Here is a 24,731-nt window from a genome sequence, read left to right on the forward strand (position 1 = left end):
AGGCAGTGCTCCTGTTGTCTTAGTGCTGACTTGCAGTAACTCAGTGGTTCTAAATCAGTAGGTGTTTCGTAAACTGTTGCAAACAACTTGCTTGACTATGCTGCAGGTCAAATAACTATTTTTTACATGCAATATTTGCTTTGTGGACTTCGGACAGATGTTGCTCTTCGGTTTTGTGTTGAAACAAACATATGTGCAGTTGAATTTATTCCGCCACTGTTGTCTTTTTGTTTTTACGGCCTTATTGTATATCACGGTGCGGTGGCGTATGAACTAATGGGTTATAGAGAAAACAACGCAATTATCACAATAATATGGCTCTTTTTTTTTGTTTCCTCAGTGATATTACCCACGCACCATTACTGGCAAGCGGTAAGCTAAAACCTTATATATGACACCAATTTTTGCTTTGTAGCACTTACAGATTAAACATGATGGAGTCTTAAAAGGAGGCCTGGGTAAGGCCAAAATGTCATATGGCAACTTCGAATACATTATTTCTCAACTATGCTTTTATATTCAATTGTCAAATATACTGTATGTCAACAATCCCCCCCCCCCCCCCAAAAAAAAAGCTCCAAAGGACCTTTCCAAGGAATAAAATCTGTGAGAATCTAAAAGATCATGGTCTTTATTTGTCCTGGTTTCGTGAAGAATCGCTCGTCTAGAAGATGAAACGGCATGACAGACCAATTAAAAATAACTTTGGAACTTGCATCCAGTTCTGAGGGAAAAAGGTGGCATTATCGTCAAATGATAACATTTATTTTTGTTTACACCCCACCCAGAAGTTAAAGGTCTGATGCAGCCTTTTTATCTCAATATCAAATCATTTATGGGTAACAATTAAGTTCCTTACTGTCATTGTTTTCAATTAATATGGTCCAAAATAAACAAAAATAGCTTCTTGGCAAATATACATTTCTCAAGCAAGAACTTTGATAGGACTGTCTGGGAGTGGTGTGAGAGGGGAGAGAAACTGAAAATAACGTGTTATTTGAGATGTTTGGAACTCTTTCTGATAGGTCTGTTAACTCATTTCTCGCCTGGTGAAGTCACCAGGCAGATGTCACCAGGCAGGCCATATCAGGCTGACATTTTAGGTGGTCTTTTCAAACTGCTCTTACACTAAAATGGCATTCTCATTTTCATAATTTCACAGTATTATTCCAACCTCATACTGTGGAAATATACAGTGTATAAAGTACAGCAAAATCGTGTTTTTGACTGCGCTGGACCTTTAAGACCTTGCATCGACGCTACATCAGAACACTTTGTTGAGATGTTGGTGGAAGCAAACATTTCCTCTGTTCCTCCAAGTCTTCAGATTACACAGCTAACATATGTTTAAAAACACTTTGGCATTGTTGTTCAAACGTTAAATGGGTCTATAATCGGGAACATCTGTAGCAGGTTCTTTTGATCCTTTGTCTTCTACTGTATCTCTCGGTTGACAAAGGGTCTTAAATATTCATGAAATGCAAATAAAGATGCTTACAACATTTATATCAGTCCGCATAAACAGTCAGCAAATGAAGTAGGCGAACAGAACTGTCTGGATCACATCACAGAATGACAACTGGCTTCTTAAAATAAGAACCCATTACCTTGGAAATACTGGGGTCTTTCTGAACCACATAGTGGGGACCTAAGTACATACTGCTGGAAGCCAAATATTGAATCACATTAAGTCCTAGTAGCAGACTAGAAGGCCCACTTACAGTGACTGTAAGAAAGTCTTCTAACAACATCATTCAGTTTCTCATTGCATGAAAATGGGCCTCGGACTAGATTGACTACTTTCATGAATAGGACATGCAGTAGAACCTGTTTTATGGTTATTTGGCCTCAACCTCAGTAATCCGGTCGTTGTGGCCAGTGATAAAGATAAACCTAACTGCAGGCAATGAATTGAAATGACTCGGGGAACCGCAGCACTGCTTATGACTACGCAAAGCAGACTGCATCAAGTCAGTGGCAGGTGAAATGACTTTTGCTAGTTTAGTTTCTCCATGTGTGATGGTGCATTGAGGAGAGGTTTTATGAGGACTAGCCTTAGTTGCTCATCTTGAGAGCTTCCTGCACCAATTTGTTTTTTCTGTCTGGGCCAAATTTTAAAGGGGATTAATAATAATTTAGAAAGCATAGGAAGGTCGCAGAATCGATTTTCAGAGTGACATTCATTTGAGCTACCCTTGTTTTGTTGCTGTAGTTTAATAGGAAAAAGGCACTAGTGCAAATGGAGGGGTATATTACCACAATCCTTGCTTTTCCATCGACCGACTACACCATAACAATAACTAGTTGCTTGTTTCACAAAAACAGCATTCATGCTTATTCCATGTATCAATTACTCACTGGAGTGTCTTGTTTGATACAAATTTTAAAAAGTCCTATATGATATCACGGGTTCCTCTGAAATGGCACCTTGTTAAGTAAAGTACCTATACTACTGTATAAGAAATGGGGTTCCATATCAGAGTGTTGTTAGGATCTCTTAGCTTCACATGCTCAGTGGGTGCCAGCTAAATCCAGGAGACATAGCATCATGTCAATCAGCCTCTGAATCCTAGTAATAACAGCTATCTACGTCTCACAGCTCCTGTACGTCTCACCCCCTCAACACCTGCTGTCACAGAGAACACTCAAGATGAATGGCTATTCCAGGTCTTCAAGAAGTTTCAGCAAGTTTCTGAAAAACACAGATGAATAGTGATTTTGTTTAATTCGCAGACAGATCTACAGAACCAGTCAAACGTTTGGACACACCTACGCATTCAAGGGTTTTCCTGTATTTTTACCATGTTCTACATTGTAGAATAATAATGAAGACATCAAAACTATGAAATAACACATATGGAATCATGTAGTAACCAAACAAATGTTAAACAAATCAAAATAGATTTTAGATTCGTCGAAGTAGCCACCCTTTGCCTCGATGACATCTTGTCCAAACTTTTGACTGGCACTGTATGTGTGACAAAATGCAAGGGCAGGCTGTACCCTAGAGGGACCTGTCAAGACTAAAGGCTCTAGTATTACCTCGGCACTATAAGATTATGATAATCAACTTCTTGCTCACTATAGCTGGCATGTCCATCAAAGAGTGAGAAACAATTAACATGCTCTACTGGGCATAGACTCTTTAACGAGGCTAGCCAATCACATCGATAACAGCAATATTTTTTTTCAGACTGCTGAACACTTGAACTGGACTGACCACCTGCACTGACTCTCTGCACCTTAACACACATGCACTCACACCCACACAGATACACACAATACCCAACAATGAGAATGAAATACAGAAATATCTCATTTACATTAAGTATTCACACCCCTGAGTCAATACATGCTAGAATCTCCTTTGGCAGCGATTACAGCTATGATTCTTTCTGGGTAAGTGTCTAAGAGCTTTGCACACCTGGATTGTACAATATTTGCACATTCTTTTTTAAATTCTTCAAGCTAAAGTTGGTTGATGATCATTGCTAGACAACCATTTTCAAGTCTTGCCATAGATTTTCACGCCATAGCTAGGCCACTCGGGAACATTCAATGTCGTCTTGGTAAGCAACTGTATATTACCCCCCTAAAGTCGATTGACGCACAGGCGTGTCAATCCAAGTAACATAATACAAAAAATCCCAACAAAATACGTCAATTTAAGCTAGAGATATGTTTTGGATGAGTCTCAATCCACCACATCCGGCGCTGTCGTACTTTTGCATCTGCGGTGAAAGGTGGCAGAGCTAGAGTGGTGTTTGTCAGACCATAAGACATCCCGAAAATTGGTCTTCTCAAGAAAACGTAGGAACGGTTTGACCTAGAAAACTATTATGACCCCTCTATGGAAAGACTCTCACAAACATGCTGTTGTTCTCCGTTTGCCTCTGACTGCCACTAGTGTCACGGGACTGCCTTAAAGTAACCGGTACTGGCTTTAAAAATGTATGGAAGTATGTAGGTTGTTTTATGCAAAAAACGGGTATGTGTAAATTATCCCAAAAAAGGGGATGTGTAAATGTTTTATGTGTGTGTGATAGATAGAGATATATCTATCTATCTCTATATCTATATCCTGAGCTTTCATATATCCTTATATCTCCTAGATATAGGACAAACACTTCAAAACCTTGTCTTTTTCATCATTTATAAATGTGTTATTCAATGCGTTCCTCTGGGTTATAGTAGTAAAGGCCAAATTCAAAATGTTATCAAATTGTTATATATATATTTATTTATTTGTTTAATACCTAAAAGGGTCCATAGTAGTGTGACCATTTTAAACAATTCCAAACTGTATGTCAGCCTCTTCCTTTTCACTCTGTCATTTAGATTAGTATTGTGGTATAAATACAATGCTGTTGATCCATCCTCAGTTATCGCCTATCCCAGCCATTACTGTTTTAGAGTCACCGTTGGCCTCATGGTGAAATCCCTAAGCGGTTTCCTTCCTCAACCAGCAACTGAGTTAGGAAGGACTCCTGTATCTTTGTAGTGACTTTATACACCATCCAAAGTGTAAATAATAACTTCACCATGCTTTTTTATTTTTAATCTACCAATAGGTGCCCTTCTTTGCAAGGCATTGGAAAACCTCCCTGGTCTTTGCGATTTAATCTGTGTTTGAAATTCAATGCTCGACTAAGGGACCTTACAGATAAGGTCAGATTCGTATGTGTGCGGTACAGAGGGAGTTAAACACTATTGTTGCACACAGAGTTCATGCAACTTGTGACTTGTAAGGCAAACTTAGTTAGGCTTTCCATAACAAAGATTGAATACTTGAATACTTAAGACATTTCAGCTTTTCATTTTTTATAAATTTGTAAATATGTGTAAAAACATCATTCCAGTTTTGACATTATGAGGTATTGTGTGTATGCCAGTGACACAATCTACCTTCAATTATTTTAAATTCAGGCTGTAACACAACAACATTTGGGAAAAGTCAAGGGGTGGAACTACTTTCTGAAAGCACCTGTATACAGTCATTCACACTCATTCACACACACACACCTGCTGCTACCAGACTCTTATTGTGATAGCTAAATACTGCACACTTTAAAGCATGTACGTCCCGTACATACAACTAAGGAAACTTGATCATTTCACCATACTCTATAAGCCACAGAAGGACAATTGTCATTGAATGGGTTAGCATAGTGTAAGTATTATGGAATAGGCCACTTCTTCAACTGAGTAAACCTTTGGTAAACCTTGCAGTAAAATTATATAAAAATCCTAAACACTGTGTAGCTCTTCCATTGATCTAGAAGAGAACATGTATTCAGGATTACCTCAGCCATGCTCAAGGTCCTAAACAATATCATAACCACCATCGATGAAAGACAATACTGTTCAGTCGTCTTCATCGACCTGGCCAAGGCTTTCTACTCTGTCAATCACCGCATTCTTACCGGCAGACTCAACAGCCTTGGTTTCTCAAATGACTGCCTCACCTGGTTCACCAACTACTTCTCAGATAGAGTTCAGTGTGTTAAATCGGAGGGCCTGTTGTCCGGACCTCTGGCAGTCTCTATGGGCATGCCACAGGGTTCAATTCTTGGGCCGACTCTTTTCTCTGTATACCTTAATGATGTCGCTCTTGCTGCTGGTGGTTCTCTGATCCACCTCTATGCAGACGACACCCTTCTGTGGATTTCTGGCCCTTCATTGGACTTCAACCGATCACTGCCCACACCATCCCGCCCGTCTAGCATCACTACTCTGGATGGTTCTGACTTAGAATATGTGGACAACCACAAATACCTAGGTGTCTGTTTAGACTGTAAACTCTCCTTCCAGACTCACAGTAAGCATCTCCAAACCAAAATGAAATCTAGAATTGGCTTCCTATTTCGCAACAAAGCATCCTTCACTCATGCTGCCAAACATACCCTCGTAAAACTGACTACCCTACCGATCCTTGACTTTGGCGATGTCATTTACAAAATAGCCTCCAACACTCTACTCAGCAAATTGAATGTAGTCTATCACAGTGCCGTCCGTTTTGTCACCAAAGCCCCATAAACTACCCACCACTGCGATCTGTATGCTCTCATTGGCTGGCCCTCGCTTCATATTCGTTGACAAACCCACTGGCTCCAGGTCATCTATAAGTCTTTGCTAGGTAAAGCCCCACCTTATCTAAGCTCACTGGTCACCATAGCAGTACCCACCTGTAGCACACGCTCCAGCAAGAATATTTCACTGGTCATCCCCAAAGCCAACTCCTTGTTTGACCACCTTTCCTTACAGTTCTCTGCTGCCAATGACTGGAACGAATTTCAAAATCACTGAAGCTGGAGATGTATATCTCCCTCTCTCACTTTAAGCATCAGCTGTCAGAGCAACTTACTGATCATTGCACCTGTAAATAGCCCATCCAAATACCTCATCTCCATATAGTTGTTTTATTTTTTTGCTCCTTTGCACCACAGTATCTCTACTTGTACATCATCTTCTGCACATCTATAACTCTAGTGTTTTAATTGCTAAATTGTAATTATTTTGCCACTATGGCCTATTTGTTGCCTTTCCTCCCTAATCTTACTACATTTGCACACACTGTATATAGATTTTTCTATTGTGTTATTGACTGTTTATCCCATGTGTAACTCTGTTTGTGTAGCACGGCTTTGCTTTATCTTGGCCAGGTCACAGTTGTAAATGAGAACTTGTTCTCAACTGTCCTACCTAGTTACAAGGTACTTCCGCTGTGCGTATTAGGCTCTCACTTGTTACATTTCTCAATGGGCTCCATGCTATTATGTCCACACCGCCGGAGTGTGGACATGATGAATATAATCCAAATTGAAACTCATTTTGATTTGTATTGAGGAGACATCTTCATAAAAATGTCACAGCCATAGCCAATGGGATTTTGTCATTTGAAAGTGTAGTGGATGGCTAAATTAGCATCGCTACGGCCTTCATGAGACTTAAGGTACTGTAACCCACAGACCTACTAATGCCCTGGCCTTTCTGAGTTAGTGGCACTTCTGGTTCTTGAGAATGTTGTGGCATAAAATGGGCTATAAGCACTCATACATTGAATACATTGCTGCATAGAGATTACATTATGAGGGACTAACCGACAGCTCTTCAACAACAGCTCTAGGACATACTTGGATTAAACTCAGAAATAACATTATAGTGAAAAGAGGAAGGTCACAAAAGCCAAAGCAAATCGATTTGTGCACAGCAGCCTTCACCTGTGAACTGGCGAGGCGCTCCTCTCCAGACTAGCCCTGCAGAGCAGCACAGCTTCAATTTCCCTCCTTTTATTAGCCAAACCCTATGGGGAATATAGATGGAGGAAACAGGACCGAAAGAGTGTCACCTTACTTAGATGTCAGGGCCACTATTTTGTGTGTTGTATATAATATATAGCAAGTTTGTATGACGGGTGGAGAAAGTTTGGCAATGAAAATTGTGGTTTGTTTTTACTTTAAGGTAAACTTGAACGCCATCACATCACACTCCAGTCTTTTAATGGAATTCCATCCTCATTTACTCAAGGTCAAAGCTCATCCCTCCCACAATCCTTTGCATTGTAAATCTCTCTCTCAAGACCTCGGAGGGCATTTGAATAATCAAAAGTTTCCTGTGGTATTTCTCTAAATATTCGTCTATAAGCCTTATGACACTGAATACAGATTTTTATAGGGGGGAATCACATCTATCACAATGAAAACAAACGCATCAACTGAAGTAAATGGGCAATGAATGTAAGAGGGCGCCAGAGAAGGCAGGCGCTTTACGTGCCCCCAACCGATTTGTGTTTTTTGTTTGTTTATTTGTGTTGTTTGTAACTTGTTTTTTTTACTTATTTTGTACTTCAATGTTGCCGCTACCGTCTCTTATGACCAAAAATAACTTCTGGACATCAGGATGGCAATTACTCACCACAGACTGGCAGAATCCTTTTTTTCCTTTAACGAGTCTGACAAGTCCGAAGCGAAAACGATATACTGCTTTCTCGGGTACAGGCCCAGATCCCTGTGATTTGCGTGAAAAGGAGGCAGAGAAAAAGGCTGCCTTCTGAGAATTCGTAGGAGATTGAATAAACCCAAACTTCCTTCCATTCTGCTAGCAAACGTGCAATCTTTGGACAATAAAATAGATGACCTACGCGGAAGATTAAACTACCAACGGGACATTCAAAACTGTAATATCTTATGCTTCACAGAGACGTGGCTGAGCGATGACACAGCTGGCTGGTAATACGCTGCACCGGCAGGACAGAACAGCAGCGTCTGGTAAGACAAGGGGCAGCGGACTATGTATTTTTGTAAATATCAGCATGTTAAATGTACAACCAGAGGGAAAAAACTCTGGATCCCCTTTACTCCACACACAGAGATGCATACAAAGCTCTCCCTCGCCCTCCATTTGGAAACGCTGATCATAATTCTATCCTCCTGAGTCCTGCTTACAAGCAAAAATTAAAGCAGGAAGCACCAGTGACTAGATCAATAAAATAGTGGTCAAATGAAGCAGATGCTAAGCTACAGGACTGTTTTGCTAGCACAGACTGGAATATATTCCGGGATTCCTCCGATGGCATTGTGGAGTACACCACATCTGTCATTGGCTTCATCAGTAAGTACATCGATGACCTCGTCCCCACAGTGACCGTACGTACATACCCCAACCAGAAGCCATGGATTACAGGCGACACCCGCACTGAGCTAAAGGCTAGAGTTGCCGCTCTCATGGAGCGGGACTCTTACCCGGAAGCCTATAAGAAATCCCACTATGCTCTCTGACAAACCATCAAACAGGCAAAGCTTCAATACAGGACTAAGATCGATTCATACTACACCTGCTCTGACGCTCGTCGGATGTGGCAGGGCTTGCAAACCATTACAGACTACAAAAGGGAAGCACAGCCAAGAGCAGCCCAGTGACACGAGCCTACCATATGAGCTAAACTACTCCTATTCTCGCTTCGAGACAAATAACACTTATACATGCATGAGAGCACCAGCTGTTCTGGAAGACTGTGTGATCACGCTCTCCGCAGCCGATGTGAACAAAACCTTTAAACAGGTCAAAATTCACAAGGCCGCAGGGCCAGGATTATTCAAATGCCCTCCGAGGTCTTGGTAATCCAAGATGGATTACCAGGACGTGTACTGCGAGCATGCACCGACCAACTGGCAAGTGTCTTCACTGACATGTTCAACCTCTCCCTGTCAGAGTCTGTAATACCAACATGTTTTAAGTAGACCACCATAGTGCCTGTGCCCAAGAACACTAAGGTAACCTGCCTAAATGACTACCGACCCATAGCACTCACGTCTGTAGCCATGGAGTGCTTCAAAAGGCTGGTCATAGTTCACATCAACACCATTATCCCAAAAACCTTAGACCCACTCCAATTTGCATACCGCCCCAACAGATCCACAGATGATGCAATCTCTATTGCACTCCACTCTGCCCTTTCCCACCTGGACAAAAAGGAACATCTATGTGAATACTATTCATTGACTACAGTTCAGCATTCAACACCATAGTGACCTCAAAGCTCATCAATAAGCTAAGGACCCTGGGAATAAACACCTCCCTCTGCAACTGGATCCTGGACTTCCTGATGGGCCGCCCCCAGGTGGTAAGGGTAGGTAACAACATCTGCCACGCTGATCCTCAAAACAGGGGCCCCTCAGGGTTGCGTGCTCAATCCCCTCCTGTACTCCCTGTTCACTCATGACTTCACAGACAGGCACGACTCCAACACCATCATTAAGTTTGCCAATGACACAACAGTGGTAGGTCTGATCATCGACAATGACGAGACAGCCTGTAGGGAGGAGGTCAGAGACCTGGCCGGGTGGTGACAGAACAACAACCTCTCCCTCAACATGATCAAGACAAAGGAGATAATCGTGGACTACAGGAAAAAGAGGACAGAGCACGCCCCATTCTCATCGACGGGGCTGCAGTGGAGCGGGTTGAGAGCTTCAAGTTCCTTGGTGTCCACATCACCAACAAACTAACATGGTCCAAGCACACCAATACAGTCATGAAGAGGGCATGACAAAACCTTTTCCCCTCAGAAGACTGAAATGACTTGGCATGGGTCCTCAGATCCTCAAAAGATTCTACAGCTGCACAATCAAGAGCATCCTGACTGGTTGTATCACCGCCTGGTATGGCAACTGCTCGGCGTCGAACCGCAAGGGTAGTGCAGAGGGTAGTGCGGATGGCCCAGTACATCACTAGGGCCAAGCTTCCTGCCATCCAGGACCTCTATACCAGGCGGTGTCAGAGGAAGGCCCCAAAAATTGTACGGCAAGCGGTACCAGAGCGCCAAGTCTAGGTCCAAGAGGGTTCTAAACAGCTTCTACCCACAAGTCATAAGACTCGTGAACATCTAATCAAATGGCTACCCAGACTATTTGCATTGCCCCCCCCCCCCCCGCTCTTTTACACCGCAGCTACTCTCTGTTGTTATCTTCTATGCATAGTCACTTTAATAACTCTAGCTACATATACACATTAACTCAACTAACTGGTGCCCCCTGCACATTGACCCGGTTACTCCCATGTTTATAGTCTCGCCATTGTTATTTTACTGCTGCTCTTAAATTACTTGTTACTTTTATTTCTTATTATTCTTTTTAACTGCATTGTTGGTTAGGGGCTCGTAAGTAAGCATTTCACTGTTATATTCCGCACATGTGACTAATAACATTTGATTTGAAATGAAGTAAATCATTTCATAATTAATCATGACTGACTCCCATGAGTTATGCACAGTTCTGAGCATAATCAGTGTTTTTGCAATACAGCAGGTTATCAACAGAGCTGTTCCCCCATGGAGGGTTAATGGCTAAGGTTTGTTGGGTGGGGATGGATGTAATGTAGCACTCGGCTCACTGCTGCATCAGTACAGTACGTAGTTCTTCTGACATCCAGACCAACAGTGACAAATGCTTTTCTTCACAGGGGGTGCATGATGTTGGTACAGTGTGCTGCTTCTCTCACTCCATTAAAAACACAGCAATACCTGATTTCTAGTGTGTGTTTGATATTGTTTGTTTGCCTAGTGTTTTGTGCTTCAACACAATCATTCATGATCAGATATGGTGACTGAGAATGAATGTGTAATTGCACAGGTGCGTTCAACCACCAGCCCCAATGAAATGTGCATTCACAAAGATGTGCTTAAGTGGGAACTACCCTAACCCGCTTTTTTTTTTTTTCATGGCAAGTGTTTTCAATCAAGCATTACAATAGCAATTACCCATTATTTGCTTTTCCAAGGCATAGAGTGTTGCTTGGCAACAAACATGGAAATAAAGATGTTTCCATTTCATACAAAAAAAAGGAACAAGCAATTGAAACGACAGTTGACTACTTCACGACCAATGAAGGACTTCAGTTAAATGTCACCAGAATACCAAATCATAGTCCCGGATTAATCATATAAACCCACAGCGATGTGCCAAGCCATGTGCCAAGTTACCCTTTCAAGTTCTACAGAGAGCACAATGTTAACACGTTCAAGACACAAAATTCCTTCTGGATGACCACAAGCAGCTGGTTCACATGAACGGCACTTGAACTCACTTGTCAATGGTCAAACATTACATGGGTGAGTTTGCACATCTCTTGCCATAATCTGTGAAAGGGATGAGCGATACAATTGATATTAAATATTTCAGTGTGAGAAAAGGAACCCAACCAGGCCAACATTAGGATAAGCATACCAACTGCTGCCTTCTTTTCTGATGTGCTAGATAGTTTGGTGGTAAATTACTGTCAATATAAAGTGTCTACTCATTCTTGCAAACCTCATGAAAACTACACACTGTATAATTGGTGTACTTACTGAGAGTCAAATCCCAAATTTACTTTTGACCATTAGCATAAAAATGGCTTAGAGGGATTCAACAAATAACGGACAAGGTTATAGACCAGGTTACTCTCAAACAAAGAGAGAATTCATATTCCCATCCATTGCTGTCAAGCACTCACGATAGGAGAATAAATGCTATGAGCGAAAGAGTGTTCTAATAAACCTTCCAAAACATGTGTTTGTTGCTCTGCAATCAAATGGCTTCAAGACTATTTGACTAAAATCTTTCTCTGCTACATTTTGCAGCACTACTTGAAATGTATTGGAATGGTACCAGTATTAATGTAAGCCAGTCCTAATCGCTAAAGCTCTTGCAGGTGCATTTGATGGTCTTTTTGTCAAAATAACACTACAAAGCAATCCAATAAGGAGGGCCTTGCCTGGGGAAAAGTGCCAGTTATGAATCAAATTTTATTTGTCACATACACATGGTTAGCAGCTGTTAATGTGAGTGTCGCAAAATGCTTGTGCTTCTTGTTCCGACAATGCAGTAATAACCCTTGAGTAATCTAGCCTAACAATTCCACAACTACTACTTTATACACAAGTGTAAAGGGCTAAAGAATATGTACATAAAGACATATGAATGAGTGATGGTACAGAACGGCATAGGCAAGATGCAGTAGATGGCATAGGGTACAGTATATACATATGAGATGAGTAATGTAGGGTATATAAACATAAAGTGGCATAGTTTAAAGTGGCTAGTGATACATGTTGTAACGATTGTCTTCCTCTTCTGATGAGGAATAGGATGGATCGGACCAATGCGCAGCGTGGTAAGTGTTCATGTTATTTATTAGAACAGAAACACTAAACAAAATAACAAAGAGAGTTGAACAAAAACGAAACAGTTCTGTATGGTGAAACACAGAAAACAACTACCCACTCCATAGTGGGAAAACAGGCTGCCTAAGTATGGTTCTCAATCAGAGACAACGATTGACAGCTGCCTCTGATTGGGAACCATACCAGGCCAAAACCAGAAATACAAAACAGAAGAAAAAAAACAGAATGCCCACCCCAACTCACACCCTGACCAAACTAAAATAGAGACATAACAAAGGAACTAAGGTCAGGACGTGACACATGTATTACATAAAGATGGCAAGATGCAGTAGTTGATATAGAGTACAGTATATACATATGAGATGAGTAATGTAAGGTATGTAAACATTATATTAAGTGGCATTGTTTAAAGTGGCTAGTGATACATTTTTACATCAATTTCCATCAATTTCCATTATTAAAGTGGCTGGAGTTGAGTCAGTATGTTGGCAGCAGCCATTCAATATTAGTGGTGGCTGTTTAACAGTCTGATGGCCTTGAGATAGGAGCTGTTTTTCAGTCTCTCGGTCCCTGCTTTAAAGCACCTGTACTGACCTCGCCTTCTGGATGATAGTGGGGTGAACAGGCAGTGGCTCGGGTAGTTGTTGTCCTTGATGATCTTTACGGCCTTCCTGTGACATCGGGTGGTGTAGGTGTCCTGGAGGGCAGGTAGTTTGCCCCCGGTGATGCGTTGTGCAGACCTCACTACCCTCTGGAGAGCCTTATGGTCGTGGGTGGAACAGTTGTCGAACCAGGCGGTGATACAGCCCAACAGGATGCTCTCGATTGTGCATCTGTAGAAGTTTGTGAGTGCTTTTGGTGACAAGCCAAATTTCTTCAGCCTCCTGGGGTTGAAGAGGCGCTGCTGCGCCTTCTTCACAATGCTGTCTGCGTGGGTGGACCAATTCAGTTTGTCCGTGATGTGTACGCTGAGGAACTTAAAACTTACTACGCTTTCCACTACTGTCCCATCGATGTGGATAGGTGGGTGCTCCCTCTGCGCTTTCCTGAAGTCCACAATCATCTGCTTTGTTTTGTTGACGTTGAGTGTGGTTATTTTCCTGACACCACACTCCGAGGGCCCTCACCTCCTCCCTGTAGGCCATCTCGTCGTTGTTCAGCTACTTAGTTTTTAATTGTAAATATTTTAATTTGACCATCAATATGAGAGGTTTTTAACAGGACGAATAGGCACAGTACTAAATTGCAACCATTTAAGTTTAAAACTTGTGCAGCTTATTGTAGCCTAGCAATGTACTGTAGATCAAAACTATTGGGTGAGAAACTGAGCATTTCCCTGAACCAACACCTCACATCACCACCCTATTCACATTATCTTAAAGTACTAACAATGTAGATGTCAGTTTAAAACAGACCCTATGCTTGGGTCTACTGTATATACAGCTACTGGGTCTACTGTGTATATACAGCTCCTGGGTCTACTGTGTATATACAGCTCCTGGGTCTACTGAATATACAGCTCCTGGGTCTACTGTATATACAGCTCCTGGGTCTACTGTATATACAGCTCCTGGGTCTACTGTATATACAGCTCCTGGGTCTACTGTATATACAGCTACTGGGTCTACTGTATATACAGCTCCTGGGTCTACTGTGTATACAGCTACTGGGTCTACTGTATATACAGCTCCTGGGTCTACTGTGTATATACAGCTACTGGGTCTACTGTATATACAGCTACTGGGTCTACTGTATATACAGCTCCTGGGTCTACTGTATATACAGTGTCGTGTCTTTACTATTATTAAATTGAAGACTTAGTTTTTATCAAAGATTCTCTGTAATTAGTATTACGCGATCAACTGATTAATCACGTAACTAATTAACTAGGAAGTCGGGGCACCAAGGAAAAATATTCAGATTACAAAGTTATCATTTCCTAAAATAACTTTTTAGATATTTTATCTGATCAATTAGTCTTCGAATTAATGAATTATTTACTTTACCTCACGTTAGTCTCATTCCAAACGTCGTAAATTATTGGTTATCTGCACGAACCCAGTCTTCACTATGAGTCATCCATACATCAATTGTCTTAAATCATTTATTTAATGCATAAACAAACAGTAAATATGGTTACAAGAAATGATAGAAGAATGTGCCCTAGTGGGCTAAACCGGCATGGCGGCTTGTTAGACAAAAGAGAAGTGGGAGTCGACTAAGAAGTCACTACAGAGTGATAATTATAACAATTGAAACATTAATCTTTTGCACATGAACACTCACTCATTCGGGAACAATTGCAATCAATATATATATATTTACGCTCAGTGTGTCGTCTTGATTGCTGGTGAAAAGTTTTTCTTTTGAAGAATTGTCCGTCTCTCTCTAGCTCTCTCTCGGTTGTGGTTAGAGTGGATTTTTCAGAGTGACATTCATTAGTTTCATTATAGAATGGATGTTTCAGTGGTTGTCGTTCTTCGCGTTCAATGATACCGAATTCCTAGCTACAGACTAGTAAGTAATATCAAAGACTTGTTCTTATTCTGTCGGTATCGATAGTCTAAGAGTTTAACCACGTGGTATGGTTAAAAGATTCAGCAATGGTCCACAACCTTTGTCCTCCTAATGGAGAAAAACATGGTCTGCAACCTTTAGCCGTCTCGTAATTGAGGTAACCTCGGTCTGCTGATCGAAAACCCGAGTGGGGGTTTTATTCAGAAGGGCCGAAAAAGGGATGTCCCAGGAGGTCTGGCCCTAACTGGGCTCAGGGGCGGTCCAGGATGTCTGGCCCTAACTGGGCTCAGGGGCGGTCCAGGATGTCTGGCCCTAACTGGGCTCAGGGGCGGTCCTTTGATTTAGTTCAAATCAAAAGGGAATTGTACTTTTCTTCATTAAACAGTCCAAAATCATATTACACAATTATACAAACAGTATCATCCTCACTCATTCATCTTATACAACAATTAGATGTAAACCTCATATCTGAGGCTATTACATAAACAGTGTTATGGTAATGTGGCCACACCGTCTCCCATGAGCTTCCCCAAGTTGTAACAAACGGACCAGTTCGTAGCTGGATTCTTCACCGATCTTTTATACTTTCTCCGGAACATGACATTTGTTTTTAACCTCAAGTTCTGTGAGATGGAAGGATTTCCTTTGTTCTCTATGAAAATGTACTCTTTCCATACTGTGTGTCCTGAGATCCTCAGGAATTTACGACGTCTCTCTGACCACAGCAACCTAGTTGAAGGAGGCAAGGGGGAGGCAGAGAGAGGGGGATGGGGCTTGCTATACCCAAAGAGGCCAACGTCATGACAACAGCTCCATGGTCTACTGTATATACAGCCATTGGGTCTACTGTATATAGAGATACTGGGTCTACTGTATATACAGCTACTGGGTCTACTGTATATACAGCTACTGGGTCTACTATATACAGCTACTGGGTCTACAGTGCTATTATATCATCTGGACTAATATAGAGGGTTTCTGTTTCAACTCCTCATTCAGTTCTCCCTCAGATGCATAGAGGGGCAGCACCAACACAACATAAATCAATAAGGAACCATACTATTACATTTCTGTAGCACTAGGATTATCCTAAATCCAGGTAATAATATGCAGACATCATTGAGAAATGATATAAAATCATTTTAGGCCCCAAATTGTAAACTAAGCTTTTTCAATTTAATTTCCTTTTCCATCACCCATCTCATCGCTGTCTCCATTTCCGGACCATCTGATGGTACTAAAAGTATCATCTGGTGAGATCTCAGCTTTATTTTGACTTAAATGGGTGCTTATATTTGGCCTAAAATAATAAATGAGATTTAGGACACCTCAAGTCATGAGCTTACTGACTTGGGGTGAGAGTTCTTTTCATTCACACCGGATCAAAATAAACTCCTTTGAGAACTGTGTTCAATAGAAGAACTTAGTCCCATCATTTAAAAAAAAGGAACAAAGTAGTACCCGTGTTATTGGTAGGCGGTATAGGATAATGGAATGTGACGGAATATCAATACAAGCAAGATTGAAATACAATGCGTCATAGTAACAGTGGAAAGGGATTTTTAACTCGCAGACATTCTGCTATATCTCGTTGTATTTTTTTGGCTGTATTTTGTAAAGTTGGTCCTATGTGTGATGAGGCATTTTAAATGCAAAAAACATTTCCAATGTGATGAATCACAAATCCTTATTTTCATACATACAGTGGGACCCGAAATTATTGACACCCTGGATGAAGATGAGCAAAAATGACTGTATAAAATAAATAACTAAAATACTGAGTTACACTGAGGGTACAAAACAATAGGAACACCTTCCTAATACTGAGTTGCACCCCCTTTAGGTGTCAAAAGCATTCCACAGGGATCCTGGCCCATGCTGACTCCCATGCTTCCCACAGTTGTATCAAGTTGGCTGTACGCCCTTTGGATGGTGGACCATTCATGATACACATGAAAATAGAGCACTTTTGGCTGAGGTCCTTAATGATCTTCTTGGCCTTCCTTTGACACCGAGTGCTTATACATGTCCTGGAGAGCAAGCACCCAGAAACAGTGCCTCCATGCCTCCCAACCCTAATTCTATTATAATAACTTCTAATAGTAATTGTATCCACTGGTTAAATGGGAAGGAGTGAGGTGGCTGCCATCTTGGGCCAGTAATCTTTTCTGATTGAGAGATTCAAAGGGCTATCACTGTTAAGAAACATAATAGATGCATAGCATTGAATTTTTAAATTCATACACTTTGAAATGAATTTTGTAACTTTGCCCTAGAAGCATTTAACTGCAGGGCACTCCCACATCATATTAAATAATGTGCCTATCTGATTTAGGTTACACAGTGAACCGTTGGGGCCAATTTCATTATAAAACGTTTCCTTGGTGTTAAATACAGCCTGTGAACAAACTTAAAATGTATAAGTTAATTATTCGGATTATGGGATGCTAAGGTAATATTTGTCCATATTCTGCTCCAGTTAAAGGGTTGTTCAGAGTCAATTAGACGTTTTTAAGGGCTAGCTCAGAATATGAGCTTTCTAAAATATATATATATATATATATATATATATATATATATATATATATATATATATTACATTGGGGGCGAGGGTTTCGTTGAAGGAGAGGTTCTTTTCCTGCCTCAACTCCAGCAAGGCTCCAACCTCTGAAACCCATTGAAAACCTGTGGTTTGAAGCACAGACTAAAGAATATCAAGGATCTGGAAGGATTCTGTATGGAGGAATGGTCTAATGTCCCTCCCAATGTGTTCTCCCACTCATAAAACATTTTAGAAAAAGGCTCAGTGCCATTATCCACGCAAGGTGAGGTATTGAAAAGTATCAGTAATCTTTATCAAGGATGTCAATACTTTTGGACCCTGCTATATGTATCACATGTACCAGAGTAGCTGTCATCAATGACAAAACATTTTTAAGTAACATAATGCTCATCTTGGTCACAGTGTAAATGTTTTTACATCAGAATTTCTCAAACAAATATTCCATAAATCATTTAGCCAGTTGTCAAAGAGTACATAATAATCACCACTTACTATTGGTTAGGTTACACAACTACAAAATACCCAATGGCAATGCTATTGGGAGTTGCTGCCAAGGGCACATGCACTATTTAATCCAATATCTACATTGTTATGAGCTCCTCTGTAGTTCAGTTGGTAGAGCATTGCACCTGCAACACCAGGATAGTGGGTTTGATTGCCGGGATCACCCATGCGTAAAATGTATGCACACATGACTCTAAGTTGCTTTGGATAAAAGTGTCTGCTACTTTGCATATATACGGTGCATTTGGAAAGTATTCAGACCCCTTGAATTTTTCCACATTTTGCAACCGTACAGCCTTATTATAAAATTGATTAAATCATCCCCCCCCCCCCCCCTCATCAATCTACACACAATACCCAATAATGACAAAGCAAAAACACATTTAGACTTTTTGCAAATATATTAAAACATTTACATTAGTATTTAAACACTTTACTCTGTACTTTGTTGAAGCACCTTTGGCAGCGAATACAGCCTAGAATCTTCTTGGATATGACGCTACAAGCTTGGCACACCTGTATTTGGGGAGTTTCTCCCATTCTTCTCTGCAGATCCTCTCAAGCTCTGTCAGGTTGGATGAGGAGCGTCGCTGCACAGCAATTTTCAGGTCTCTCCAGAAATGTTAGATTGGGTTCAAGTCCGGGCTCTTGCTGTGCCACTCAAGGACATTCAGAGACTTGTCCTGAAACCACTCCTGTGTTTTCTTGGCTGTGTGCTTAGGGTTGTTGTTCTGTTGGTAGATGAACCTTCACCCCAGTCTGAGGTCCTGAGCACTCTGAAGCAGGTTTTCATCAAGAATCTCTCTGTACTTTGCTCCGTTCATCTTTTTCCTTCGATACTGACTACTCTCCCAGTCCCTGAAAAACATCTCTACAGCATGATGCTGCCACCACCATGCTTCACTGTAGGGATGGTGCCATGTTTCCTCCAGATGTGACACTTGGCATTCAGGCCAAAGACTTCAATCTTGGTTTCTTCAGACCAGATGATCTTGTTTCTCATGGCCTGAGAATCTTTAGGGGCCTTTTGGCAAACTCCAAGTGGGCTCTAATGTGCCTTTTACTGAGGAGTGGCTTCTGTCTGGCCACTCTACTATAAAGGTTGTCTGATTGGTGGAGTGCTGCAGAGATGGTTGTCCTTCAGGAAGGTTCTCCCATCTCCACAGAGGAACTCAAGAGCTCTGTCAGAGTGACCATTGGGTTCTTGGTCACTTCCCTGACCAAGGTCCCTTCTCCCCCGATTGCTCAGTTTGGCCTGGGGGCCAGCTCTAAGAAGAGTCTTGGTGGTTCCTAACTTCTTCCATTTAAGAGCGATGGAGGCAACTGAGTTCTTGGGGACCTTCAATGCTGTAGACATTTTCTGCTACCCTTCCCCAGATCTGTTCTTGGACACAATCCTTTCTCTGAGCTTTGTGGACAATTCCTCTGACCTCATGGCTTGGTTTTTGCTCTGACATGACACTGTCAACTGTGGGACCTTACATTGACAGGTGTGTGCCTTTCCAAATCATATTCAATCAATTGAATTATCAATGGAAACAGGATGCACCTGAACTCAATTTTAAGTCTCATAGCAAAGGGTCTGAATACGTATGTAAATAAGGTATTTCTAAAAACCTCTTTTCGCTTTGTCATTATTTGGTATTGTGTGTAAATAAAATTAAAATAATCCTGTAATCCTGGCTGTAACAATATGTGGAGAAAGGGAAGGGTTCTGAATGCTTTACAAATGCACTGTATTTAGCACTGTTGATTTGAGGATGTTTAAATGTTTAAGTTGAAATGGTGCTGGAATCGAGGAGGCAGTGCTCCTGTTGTCTTAGTGCTGACTTGCAGTAACTCAGTGGTTCTAAATCAGTAGTTGTTTAGTAAACCGTTGAAAACAACTTGCTTGACCATGCTGCAGATCATGTAATTGTCATTTGCATGCAATATCTGCTTTGTGGACTTCACCAGAAAGATGAAAAATACTGTTTTCATTTTGTCATTATGGGGTAATGTGTGTAGATTGATACTCTGCACCTCATGGGCAGAGTATTTTAAGCCATTTCTGTATCACTGCCCGATGTTTCAGTGTTTCCTGCTTTTAAAATATATGGGAAAAGTGATGTATCCTTCCTTCCCTTCACAGAAACCACAGCTTAAAGGAATGAAAGATACTGTCTGCAAGGCATCCATCTTCCACTCACCTTGTTGTTTACCGAGGCCACTAGAGTTGCCTGAACTACAACCAATGATTCTCTCACAGTAGCCTACCATGTACAAAATAATAGCATTACACCTAGCCATTGTTAAATTATCTATACGATGTTATCAATGTGACCATCATGTCCAATTCTGGATTCCCCTTTAGGCTTTGGATCACCTTTAAACATGTACAACTTTCAGCACAGCGACACCACGGCAGGTCCAGTGTGAGTCACTGTACCTTGTCTGTAACACGAGCGTCAAAGCGTTGGTTTCATTCTAAAGTTACTGTGACAATCCATTTCTACTCAACAGTAGCCTTATGTGGATCTTGAGAGCACAATAGGTCAATGCAAACACTCATTTGTCCACTTCCGCCTCTATGGGGAGGGCAAATGAGTTCAACGTTCCCTGAATAAAGATTTGAGGTATTCCTCTCAAGCCTCAATTAACATAGAAACTACATAGCTAAAACCATTGAAATCCAAACTCTGTTAAGTCTGGAAAAGAACACAGCATAAACCCAGAGAGATGACGCACAACAAACCCCAAACCGGATAACCAGACATGATTGGAAGAGACTCACGGTACTGAAGTTCCATGGGTAACACTCCGATCCCCGGAACGTGCACTGCAGCAGCATGTCACTGATATCGTGGCCCGTGCGGTTGTAGAAGTCTGTCATGTTGAACTGCTTGGGCTTGAAGTTGAGGAAGTTGGCCTTATCCTTGAGGGCAGCCAGCACCTCGGGCTCAGCCAGGTGAGTGTTGGCTATCTGGTAGTTGGAGTTCAGGAGGGCCAGGAGCTCCCCCACGTGATACAGGTCGTTCCTGGTGATCTTGGAGAAGCGGAACTCGTTGAGGTTGCAGAAGGTCACAGCAGGGAAGGTGAGGTTGGGTGCTGCCACCTCATCCAGTTTGGTGACGTGGGGATACTCAAAGTAGTAGGAGACGCGGTCCATGCACACCAGCATAAGCAAGGCCAACGAGCCCAGGAAGGAGAGCGTCCACAGGAAGCGGCGAAACGTCATGTGCCCGTAGGCAAAGATGTGGCTCATGCCATGTAGAGTGGACATGTTGGCGAAGGCTTGCAGGTTGGAAGGCCGGATGCTCTCGATGCTTTCCTCCGAGTCCCCCTTCATGGTTGCAGTTTGGGTAAGTGATCCTCAACAAGAACTTCAGGTTAGAGAGACTTGCTTAGCAACAGAATGTAGCACAAACCAACCAGTCGCCAGTGCTTTGGCTCCGCAGCCTGTGGCTTTTATTCCAACAATAAAGCGGCAAGCGGAAAAATCTAACCGCTATCTTAAAATGGTTGGCAGATGCTTTTAAAATGTCTCTTCCAGTGGGTGTCAGTTCTTCCATGTAGTCCCATGTCCCCCCTTTTCTTTCAGGCTCCTCTTCTATTCTCTCTCTCTCTGTGGCGCTCTCTCTCTCTCGCTCCCGCTCAGCTGTCTTTGTAGCAGAACCAAACAATGAGCTCCAGAAACACCCACTTTTACCCAAAAGGGAATGCCTTCTGAGCAGTGTGAAATGGACAATGAAAAGAACAACCGGGAGAAAACAGCAGACGGGCGTGAGGGAGAGGAGAGGAGAGGGAGAGATGGGGATTGGTAATGAAAAGGGCTGCGTAGGGCTGAAGAGGGGTTCAGCCTCAACAGTCAATGGGACCCTTCCTCCTCCAATTGGCATGAACGCCACTACATCGCAGTGATAATGGGATGCAATGAATTTGTGAATGGGGGGAAAGAATAGAGAGAGATAGAGAGAGCGATGGCCCCCTATCCCTCACTGCCACCTTCCTTTTCTTTCTTTTCTCTCTCTGTCACTCTCTCCTCTCTTTTCCCCAGATGAAAATGATGAGGGGGGTCATTGACTTCCCACTAACCCACCTCTCCTGTGTGGTTTACAGACAAGCCCAGTGTTTGTAGGTAGCCTCCACGGTATCTACCTTGTTCCGCTCTCATCCACAATTAGCAGGGAAGCCCATGCACCTCTTGATGCCAGTCTAGCATCTAAAACCTGCTCAACACCACTAGCTTTTCTCCCGATCTCAACATACAGGTTTATATTCTGCGGTCTGCCAGCCTTTCCCTCTCTTTCCCGAGCTCGCTTGCTTGCTGCTGTTGCTCCCTCCCACCACTCTCTCTCGCTCTCTTTCTCCCCCCGCCCCCGCTCCCTACCTCTTTAGTAGTCAGGATTCATCCTTCTGCCGAATGGCTGCTTTGGCTGAGTTTTTGTGTGCACAGGGGGAGTCTCTCACTCTGTGCTGCTGCGAACTTCACTGTGTTATGGTTTTCTAATGCGTTCTAACAGTCTGCGTTTGTCATCTGTGATCACGTGATAGCTCCTACTGTGTTATGGGAATGCCACAGGTTGCATGTTGATATGGATGTAAAATGCATAACCACAAAGAGAATGAATTATCTGTAGTGGGGATGTGGTTGCAAGAGCCTAAATCTTTACAAGGCGAATGTGAATGTGTCTCGATTTGATAATTTTCACTTACAAGTCAAACAAACGATCCACACATTGAAGTACTGAATCCATTGATCTTCTTCTGGTTAAAATAGTATTTTGGTCTCTTCTTATAATAGGAGAGCGAACCAAACACATTGGTTGCCATTTACTTTCTGTTACACTCTTAGAAAAAAAGGGTTCCAAAAGAGTTATTCGGCTGTCCCCATAGGAGAACCCTTTTTGGTTCCAGGTAGAACTATTTTGGGTTCCATGTAGAACACTCTATGGAAAGGGTTCTGCATGGAACCAAAAAGGGTTATTCAAAGGGTTCTCTTATGGGGACAGCCGATGAACCCTTTTAGGTTCTAGATAGCACTTTTTTTTCTAAAGTGTAGACAGGTTAGTTAGTATTGAAGGGTCCTATATCCCCAGAGCTCATTGTCACCATCGGGCCAAGGAACCAACCAACCCCTGGAGGTGTCATTCTCTGTTGATTGTTTCACTAAATGTGATCTAGGGTTTCCAGGCTTTACCAATAATAATGGGCTCAGCCTTTTCATTAAGGTTGAAACTCCACCTTATCCTAGAGAGAAACCTTTTATTTATTTTAAGAGCAAACAAGATTAACACTCATTGACTCGCCCTGAGAAGCCTCATTATCATAACAATAGAAACATTATCAAGGATATGACTGCAACCCGGGAGGATAAAATCAATATCGCGTCCTGCTAACCAAGAGCTCACACTCACAGCATAGCAACCAACCCTCGATACTAACGTTGTCTGTTGTGTGATTTGAGATCATTCTAAAAATACTCGTCCATCAACTTGTGGAAGAAAGCAATGTCAAACTGATATTGGCGTCATAGAAATGGCTAACTGGAAACATTCAGTGAAGGAGACAACATGATCCATGCACAGCAAATATGCGGGTGTTAAAATCTCAGTGTTGATGAAAAAAGTTTTGTGAGTGCTATATCTGAGAGTCGATTCTAGTGGGTTTAACGCCAGTGGGATTTACATTTACACCAGTGCTGTTGTTACTCGAATGTGTTGAGTTAATTTCCATTAATTACCTAAATAAAAGACACGGGAGGGGCCACATCGTATTTCCCATTTTTAGAATAGTTTGCTTTAATATCTATGTTTTCCCTTGCACATTGATTGATCTAAAATAAATAACGGACATTTTTCTAAACTAATCCAATCTGTAATTGGTTGGACTTATTGCACCTGTCACTGAGATGGCCGTTCCAGTTAAGATGGATTAGGTAGACATGTTTGACAAGTTCTTCACCATGGCAATCATTCTGAATGCGGATTGTGGGCGATAAAACGTTTAAATGGTTGAAAAGCCTCCCTATGGCTGGATTTTAATAGGAATTTCAAATGACTTCACAAGCCAGCAAATTGTGACTTGCAGGTCTGATATGGCCCATGAGCCACGATTTTCAGACCACAATGTTGGGGGAAAACTCGGCCATAACTAAAGACTGACAAGTATAATATATGGTCACAAAGGGTTTACTTTTAAAGTTAAACACATTCACTTAGGCAGTCACTTGGTGAAGGCCTCAGGACAGAAAATGAATGTCTCTCTCACTAAGAAATACAGTCATGGGTGGGTAACTCGAAAGGCACCCTGGGAAATATGCAAATAAGGCTTTACACCCTACATGTGTTATTCCCTAACATGCTGACCACACCGCTCATGTCGCGTGCGCAAGCGTTGCAAAATAAATGTAAACATGCATGTTATTCAATTATTGCACCAACACTGCTCGCGCTCGCCATCGAGCATCTGCGTTGCCAAGCGCTAAAATAAAAGTCAGTTCATTTT

The 24,731-nt window shown here is 41.9% G+C and overlaps 1 protein-coding gene across 4 annotated transcripts in view; it reads right to left on the reverse strand.

Moving 5' to 3' along the window:
* The window catches only part of LOC110508588 (acid-sensing ion channel 1C), a 195,319-nt gene extending 172,600 nt beyond the window's left edge, over positions 1 to 22,719 (reverse strand). For 2 of the 4 annotated variants that reach the window (XM_090225436.1, XM_090225433.1), the window contains exon 1: positions 21,019 to 22,597. In XM_090225436.1, coding sequence (XP_090081562.1) covers positions 21,019 to 21,573 — 555 coding nt within the window. In that variant the 5' untranslated portion in view covers positions 21,574 to 22,597. Of the gene's footprint in view, positions 1 to 21,018 lie in introns of all 4 variants that reach the window. The other 2 variants (XM_021589208.3, XM_090225435.1) reach the window with 2 other exon arrangements.
* Between the last annotated feature and the right edge of the window lie 2,012 nt (positions 22,720 to 24,731).

This window comes from Oncorhynchus mykiss, chromosome 28 (genome assembly GCF_057628025.1).
Source record: "Oncorhynchus mykiss isolate SJ-2025 chromosome 28, ASM5762802v1, whole genome shotgun sequence".
NCBI lineage: Eukaryota > Metazoa > Chordata > Actinopteri > Salmoniformes > Salmonidae > Oncorhynchus > Oncorhynchus mykiss.